At 36.1% G+C, this 9,011-nt stretch overlaps 1 protein-coding gene across 1 annotated transcript; it reads right to left on the bottom strand.

Moving 5' to 3' along the window:
• Positions 1-5,081: 5,081 nt before the first annotated feature.
• LOC142619511 (uncharacterized) lies at positions 5,082-6,314 on the bottom strand. Its single transcript, XM_075792637.1, has one exon. It carries the CDS (start codon positions 6,312-6,314, stop codon positions 5,082-5,084), a length of 1,233 nt encoding a protein of 410 aa, XP_075648752.1.
• Positions 6,315-9,011: the final 2,697 nt, after the last annotated feature.

Here is a 9,011-nt window from a genome sequence, read left to right as displayed (position 1 = left end):
GGAAACACCAATTAACTGAGCATGTTTTTATTAATAAAGTAACAGAGAAAAATATAATTGTGGGGGGTGGGGTAACATTAAATTCAGTGGTTGGGCTGGTCATGGTGGGTCTGAAATATTTTATCAACCACAGGTCCAATAATTCTTTGGATTAGCTCTCTTTTTGTTTTATACCTTTCTTTATTTATATGAATAGTAGAAAATAAATATCTCTATTATATATATATATATATATATATATATATATATATATATGTGTGTGTATATATAACCTCATTAATTCCAAACTTACCAAAGATGGGTTTGGATTGCACTGAAAAGGAAAAGAATGCGTGTCTGTGTTTTTATGTGTGGATCTCGTGCATGGTTTGCGGGACATATAAGTATGAAATTTAATAAATTTTACTTTTAAATTGAGTCTCACGGTACTATTTATACATTTAAAAATTATTTTGCTATAGTGTTTTCAGTTTTTAGTTTTCAATTTTTAACAATAAACACTATTCAAACAGACCCTAAAAAATTCCCAATAAAGTAGTAAACAATGATACTTGCAATGTTAGAAATACACACTTAACATTGTTCATTGTGAATCTTGTGATTCACTTGACATCTCTTTCTTTCGTTTGAGTCAATTATTAATATATATATATATTTTATTTATAAATAATTATTAATATTATTTTTATTGTACACTAATTACAATATATCATTGTAAAAATATTTAAAAAACTATTGTTATTTATGTGTGGTATGAGTAGACTTATTTCAGTTATTTGTTTCTTTTTATACTCAGTAGTTAATAAAAAAAAGGGATTAAAGTAAATTAAATTTTAGACACGTTAGAAAGTTACAATTAAAAATCAAAGATCAAATTCTTGGAAATTAGTAGGACTTGGTATGTGCTATGTAAAGTGATTTTTTTTATTCAGAGGTCTTTGAAAACGTGTACAACTGTACAAGCATAGTTCTCCCGTCCTACACGGTACACATCATAGTATTGACCTCAAAGATTGACATTGACTTTCTGTTAGATACTACTACTAGTGGATAGAATCGAGTTTAATAAGACCCCTTTGCTGGTAGCAAAGTGGATTAGACACTGATGTTCCTCTCGAGGAACAGGGATATAATTAATTGCTAACTCGGATTATGTACTAGAATTTATCAATTCGCAAGTAGATTAAAATAATTTAATAAAATTTTAAATTGATTAAGAAATTACACCATTACATAATTTGCTATTGTATGATTTTAATTTGTGTTACAATTTAATGAAGAAGCCATGGTTTATAAAAAATTTGTCAAGCAATTTCAGATACTGTAAAAAATAACTAAAAAATTTAAATATTAAAACTTCGAAAAGACTAGAAAATATTAAAGAATCAAATGATTCACTACTTAAAAATTATTGAAACAAAATAAAATATATATGACTAAAAAATAGAAAAATGTAAGAAAAAGATTAGGTTACATTCAAAAGAATAATCCATGGTTATAAGTTTGCTCCCTATCATAAAATATCATGTTAATGAAGTAGAGAGATAATAATAATAATAATAATAATAATATCGACGTTTGAGTTTAAGTTGGACTGTTTAAAGAAATAGAGTTTCATTACTTATTAAGTTTGGACTAAATAAAAATAATTTTATTTAAATATTGTGCTGACGTGGAAAACTGTGAGAGTTTCATAAATTTCGGTTATATATATATATATATATGTGTGTGTGTGTGTGAAGTGTCTATTTGGGAAATGCCAAAAGTTTTTTTTTAATAAATATTTTTAACAAAACAAAACTAGTACTTTTTATTAAATTTATTTTATATAAATTTATTTTTTTTCTCACACATTTAGTATAATAACTACTAAAAATTATACAGTCTCTTTTAATAAATATAGACAAATAAACAATCCCAAATATTCAAAAAAATAAAAATAAAAAACTAAAATAAAGTCGAAAACCTATCTCATTAATTATTTAACATAACATTTGAGCACTTGGGAATTAGGATTAGCTTCAGTAGGAAAACGTTTATAGATGTCATTTATTTAGTATAAAATGCAAATTAAGGTAGACTTAATTATTAAATTAGTAAACTTATTTAGTTACAATAATATATATATATATATATATATATATATATATATTTTGTTTTTTGGTAAAGAGGAAAATAACATTAAAGCTAGACAAGCAACAAAGAGTCAAGGCAGAGCTTTTTAGCACACAACCCCTGGCAGTCAGCCATAATATGGGGAACCAAGTCCACAGGCGGACTGTTATAAGCAACAAGATCTAAACTTTGTAGACGCCCAATATTTGCTAAGTGATCTGCACATGAATTTGCTTCCCTATAGATGTGCCCAAACACGATCCGGGGAATTTGAGAGGCCAACTGCTTACAATCGTCAAAGAGAGGAGAGATCACAGAATTGTCAAAACCCGGTTTGTTCAAGGCATCGACTAATGCTTTGGCATCTAGCTCAGCGATGACATTAGACAAGTTCAGCTGTTTGCATAACATGAGTCCATCTCTAAGGGCCCAAGCTTCAGCTATGAAGCTGTTAGCTTTCCCCAATTTCCTGGTAAACCCCGCTACCCAATTTCCCTGCTCATCTCTGATCAGACCAACCCCTCCAGCATTTCCCAACAAGTCATCAAAGGAGCCATAGGTGTTGAGCTTCAACCAACCCGAGGCTGGTTTTTCCCATCTGATATATTTAGTAATCCACCTATGGTTGCACTTAGGCCGATTAATACAAAGAAAAAATTCAGAGGCCTGCATTTTGATTACCTTGGCAAGGCTCGGGTTGGGACTTTTTTGGTTAAAGACCACTTGGTTCCGTTGCTTCCAGATCAGCCATAACGCATAAGGAAAAATAATACTCCAAGGACTCCATCAGTACAGTGGGATGCTTTGGCCCTAGCATTTGAAGCTAGCCAATCTCTAGTGCCTTGGAAATAAAAGTCATGGTTCAACCTTTGGTGATCCAATTGTTGCCAGATGGGTTTGACAAATTTGCAATCACGAGGGCATGGCTGATAGATTCGGGTTCACTGTGGCATAATGGGCAGTCTGTAGAGATGTGTAGACATCTCTCTGCCAAACAGCACCTAACCCCCACACTATTATGCATGCACTGCCATATGAACATTTGGATCTTGGGAAGGGTAGGGACTTTCCAAATCCAAGCACCCGGGAAGGAAGTTGAATCAGGGATTTGAGTAGCAAGATTATAAGCACCTTTTGAGCTGAAGCCACCTTTGGAGGATCCTTTCCAAGCCAACTTGTCTACACTTCTAGCTGCAATAGGAAAAGGGACTGCTTGAATGCTCTCCTTGATATTTTGGGGAAGATCAAAAGGAATGGCTGACCAATTCCAACCGTGAGAGGAGATGACATCTTTCACCTTGAGGTTAAGAGATTCTAGAGGGATAGGGCCATGAAGGATAGCTCTTAGGGGACCCAAATCCGACCAGCTATCCCTCCAAAAATCAAGCTGGCTTTCATGACCTGGGATCCATTTCATTCCTTCTTTAAACACATGTTCTCCCTTCTTCAAGCCCTTCCAAATAGGAGATCCTAGAATCTTGGTTTCATTTCTGGAATTTAAACGCTGCCTAGTCCCATATTTCAGTTTGAGAACCTTAGCCCAAGGAGCATTGCTCTTCGTATGGAATCTCCAATTAAGCTTAGCTAAGAGTGCCGTATTTCTACCCTTTGCTGTTTGGAGTCCCAATCCTTCCAACTCCTTTGAAGTGGTGACTTTTTCCTAGTTAACCCAATGCATCTTCCTTGAATTCTCTGTAAACCCCTAAAGGAAATTTCTGTTTACCCTATCTATGCCCTTTAAGATCTTCTCGGGTAGTTGAACACTCTGCATGACATAGGTGGGAATAGTGGATGAAGAAGCTTGTATTAGAACCCTTCTGCTTGCCATGGAGAGTAAATTTGCTTTCCAACCAGCAAGCTTCTTCTTGACTCTATCCAAAACAAAGCCAAAATCCTACCCCCCACTACCCGAATGCTTAAGAGGGAAACCAAGATATTTACCCAGATTTGGAGTTGATTTGAAACCGAGGATGTCAGCGAGATTTTCCCTTAAATCAGGATCAACATTGGGTGAGAAATACACCCAAGACTTCGCTTCACTCACGGACTGACCATAATTTTTGCAGAAAACCTCAAGAACCTCCTTTATGACATGGCAATTACCTTGATTAGCTTTGGCAAAAAGAACAAGGTCATCGGCAAAAAATATATGAGAGAAAGCAGGGCCGCTTCGAGAGGCTTTAACGGGGGACCAACGCTTGGCTGCACATTTCCCTCAATAAGGTAGCCCAAATACTCCATGCAAAGAATAAACAGATACGGAGAAAGAGGGTCTCCCTACCTTATACCACTAGAAGGAAGAAAAGCCTCCAAACAGCCCCCATTAAAGAGAAGGGAGGTGGAGACTGATGACACGCAGCTCATGATGAGGTTAATGATATTCTCTAGAAAATTGAAATGGAAAAGCATCTCTCTAATAAAGGCCCATTCAATCTTGTCGTATGCTTTTTCAAGATCAATTTTGATGGCCATGTAGCCCTTGCCCCCTTTGGCTCTTCCCATGGAGTGGATGAGCTCTTGGGCTATAATGATATTGTCCGTGCCTTTCCTTCCTGGGATAAAAGTTACTTGGTAAGGAGAGATAATACTATCCAAATGAGGCCTAATTCGGCCAACAATAACCTTGGTGATGATCTTGTAGACCATATTGCAAAGACTTATAGGCCTGTAATTTCCAATGGTTTTCGGCCCTTGCATCTTTAGAATGAGGACTATAAAGGTTTTATTGAGGTAGTTTGGAACCCTCATGTTAGTGAAAGCCCCCTTAACTTCCTTTATAACAGAGTCACCTATTATGAGCCAAAATCTTTGAAAAAAGCCCGCGTGCAGTCCATCAGGACCCGGGCTTTATAAGGCTTCATGGACCAAAGAGCACCTTTTACTTCCTCAATGGACACCCTAGACCCCAGGGAGCACTTCGCCTCTTCTGACAGATAGCTATGCCATTGGATAGATAGAGGAGGGGTTCAGGTGGAGGCTTTATGAGAAGTGGAATATAGAGAAATAAAGCCCCTTCGAAAGTACTCCATGACTTCTCTCTCATTGGTGATCCACTCCTCCCTCTCATCCTTAACCGAAGCTATATGATTTATTTTCCTTCTAGCTAGGGTAGACAAGTGATAAAAGGAGGTGTTGCTGTCACCTTGAATCATCCAATTGACCCTCGATTTCAATAGCCAGAGGTCCCTTTCTTGGTCTAAAACAAAGTCTAGCTCTTGTTGGAGTTGGTTTTCAAAATTGAGAAGAGAAGCACTTAGGTTGAGCGGCAGAGCCTTTTGAATGCCGTAGAGTATTGCTAAAATTCTTGTCTTCTTGTAATATATATTTCCAAAATGATTCTTATTCCATAGAGTAGCCTCCTTGGAGAAAGAATCTATGGATTCCGCCAAACCCCCATTGGTTTTCCAAGCCTTAAAGACTACATTTGGAAAGGATGTGTCAGAAAGCCAAAACTCCTGAAATCTAAAAAGTCTGGTAAGAGATATAGCTCTGCTTGGACAGGTTTCAAGGAGAACCGGGCAGTGGTCCGAGTGACACCTAGGCAGGTGCGTAATCTTTGCTTCTGGATACAAGACACACCAATCAGGATTCACAAAGAATTTGTCGATCCTCTCCAGAATTAGATTTTTAATATCCCTCCTGTTTGTCCAAGTATATCTTGGACCTGAGAAACCTAAATCCACCATGCTACATTTGTCCAGACAATCCTTGAAAAGAAGGGATCGGTTTATGTTCACCCCTTTGCCTCCAAATTTATCCGCATCGAGAAGAGGCTCATTAAAATCCCTTGCCATCACCCGTGGTAAATTATGCAGCTCAGCTACTTTGGCAAGGTTATTCCATAAAATAATTTTTTCCTCACTCCTAGGGCTAGCATAGATTGCAGAGAAAAGCCAAGTAAGGTTTGAGGAGCGTACCTTTACTTCGACATGAATTTCCTGCTCCGTGTTTGCTAGCCTCTGAACCTCCACTTTGTCAGCATTCCATAATAGCCACAAACCATTGGCATACCACACCGTATCATAATGGATAGCCCCATCGAAAGGTAATCGATCTGTAATCGCTTTGGCTCGATCACCTCCCAACTTGGTTTCCATAATCACAAAGATGGCCGGGTCATAATTCTGAGCTAGATTACGAACATGATCTTGGAAGTTTGGCTTTAAAGCCCCTCTACTGTTCCAAATAATTATATTCATAAGACATAGATGGATGATGGTGAGACACTCAGTAACCCGAGGCAAGGACTTCGCCTCCTTCAACCGGCTCTATCCGATCATCCTTTCCCTGCAAAGATCCAGCGCTCCCATCTTCCTTATCCAAGCAATCGGGGGAAGGATGGACTACATGCTTAGCTTGAGAATCTGAGAAAACCTTGTACAAAGCCACTTCCCCATAATTGAAATTTCTGACCTTGTTAAAGCAGGAATCAGTTCGCAAATTAGCTAGTGTATCCATTGAACCTCTACTTCGGTCCGTCTCCACCGCCAGAATGGGTTCATCTGTCTCCCCCACAGCGGATCCGTGGTGCGTTGAGGACTAAAACTCAAAATCCATAATGGAAGAGGCCTTGGGAACATATTTGGTGTGTAAGTTGAGGTTGGTTGAAGAAAAAGTTGAGCTAGAGGAGATCCCTTTTGTTTGCGTAGCGGTGACATGCTTAGGAGAGGGGGCTGAGGATTTAGCTCTTGCTAGAACCTTCTTGCCTTTCACCAAAGCAGATATAGGTCTAGTTGGCAACGTGGGCTCATGGGCTAGGTCAGGGGCTTTTAAGTCTGTGGTTGGGCGTGAAATAGGCCCACTAGTACTGTAAGTAAATTGGCCTGGGGCCTCAAAGGCGTTATCCAAGGGACGAAAATATGCAGGGGAGGGCCCGCTACTTTTAACAGCTTGGGCTTTTGACCCTTCGTTGTTACTCGAAGCCTTCCGCTCCACAATAATATATTTGTTGTTAGTTGTTATTGTCAAATAAAAAAAAATATATATATATATATATGTATATATATATATATATATATATATATATATATATATATATATATATAGTTGTTGTTGATGATATAAATAGTTATATTTTTAGTTAAAATTATATGAATTTGACCAATATAAGATTGGGGATTGTAATTATATAAGTTAAAACATGAAAATTGAATTTCTTAATAAACTTAAAGAATAATCTTAATTAAGTAATCATTAACATAAATTTATGAAGTTGGTTAAAAAAAAAGTAGTCATAAGGAAAAAAAAAATCTAAATATACAAATACAACTTGGTGACAACGGACAAGTTCAAACTCGGAAATAAAATTAAAAGATTCTAACAATATATTAAAACTTAGTAACCACCTGCCAAGACAGCAGAGAATGATTGTGATAGTCCATTTGCATGGACAGCCTTACTGTGATTAGCACACGCAAAACTTCAAACCAATCTTTGATTAGCAAATGTTTGGAATCAACAACCAGTTTGCATTACAAGTTAAAATGGTAGGTGAAGGTATTAACTTCTCTCAGTTCTAAAGTAGACCCATTTACATTATTACGTTATAAATATTTGTGGTCCATAACCATAAGGCATATGCAAGTTGGCATAAAAAAGTCTGTGTTGAAGATGAGTGCATGCCAAAATAAGAAGAGCCTTTCCTGCATACAATGGCACTCTTTGTAGCCTTTTGTGACAATGATCTGATATTACCGAGTGAACTTGTTCATCTCAAAAGGCCTTTCGCCATCTCTGAATTGACACTTTCAGCTATCCAAAATCAAAATATGCATATGAGACATGAGAGTTGAGACCCATAAGCCAGGGTGTCAACAGTCAACTACTTTCTGTGATGTGAGTTTAAGTAGCATAAAATTATTGCTTCATTTTATCTTTAAATGTAAAAAGTGTAACGACACTTTATTCAAAGATTAGTCGTAAATCCACACGATACATGGAAATACATAATATAATTATTTACAAGAATATAATGTAAAATTTGTAAGTTAAATAGTGCATGTGTACTGAAATGAATTGAAGTGGACCGAATGAGACCGAACTATACTGAATGAATCAAAATGTTATGTTAATGTGGCTTAATAAGAGTATAATAACAATAAATGTTATGTTTCAGCTTATAGATATTAATATAGATTGTAGAGACCATTAACTTCTTATGTTGCCACTTCTGAATAACACAAATGCATCACCTTCTAATACAGATTTTGAGAAAATAACATTTCTACTTCACGACTCATACCTCCTCAAAGTCTACCCAATTGTCCAATCATAGATCACATTCTTAAACTTACTAAAAGGATAACCATGCTCAAGTAGATATTTTAAGTCACTAAACCATTGTTTATGTGTTGAGTGTGCTTCAGCTTATATATATATATATTATATAGATATAGATATTAATATAGATTTTAGAGACCATTAACTTCTTATGTTGCCACTTTTGAATAACACAAATGCATCACCTTCTAATCCAGATTTTAAGAAAAGAGCGTTTCTACTTCACGACTCATACCTCCTCAAAGTCTACCCAATTGTCCAATAGATCACATTCTTAAACTTACTAAAAGGATAACCATGCACAAGTAGATATTTTAAGCCACTAAACCAATGTTTATGTGTTGAGTGTGTCGGCGTAGAGGAAAAATGTCTTGTCATTAAATTTGAAAATCAATCTGTGACACGATGGGTCAAATGAATCAATTTTGAGAATATATATATATATATATATTAAATTTTATAAAGATGGAGTGTAAAACCCATGTTTTACACCATCCAATAAGTGATTGTCACATTAACATTTTACTTAAAATTCAATACATCATACCACATTTAATAAAATCTCGATAGATTCTCAATTTGGTCGGATTTATACATGGGTATTAGAATTGATTGAG

Source organism: Castanea sativa, chromosome 1 (genome assembly GCF_040712315.1).
Source record: "Castanea sativa cultivar Marrone di Chiusa Pesio chromosome 1, ASM4071231v1".
In the NCBI taxonomy this organism is placed as follows: Eukaryota; Viridiplantae; Streptophyta; class Magnoliopsida; order Fagales; family Fagaceae; genus Castanea; species Castanea sativa.
This window is presented reverse-complemented; position numbering and strand designations above follow the sequence as displayed.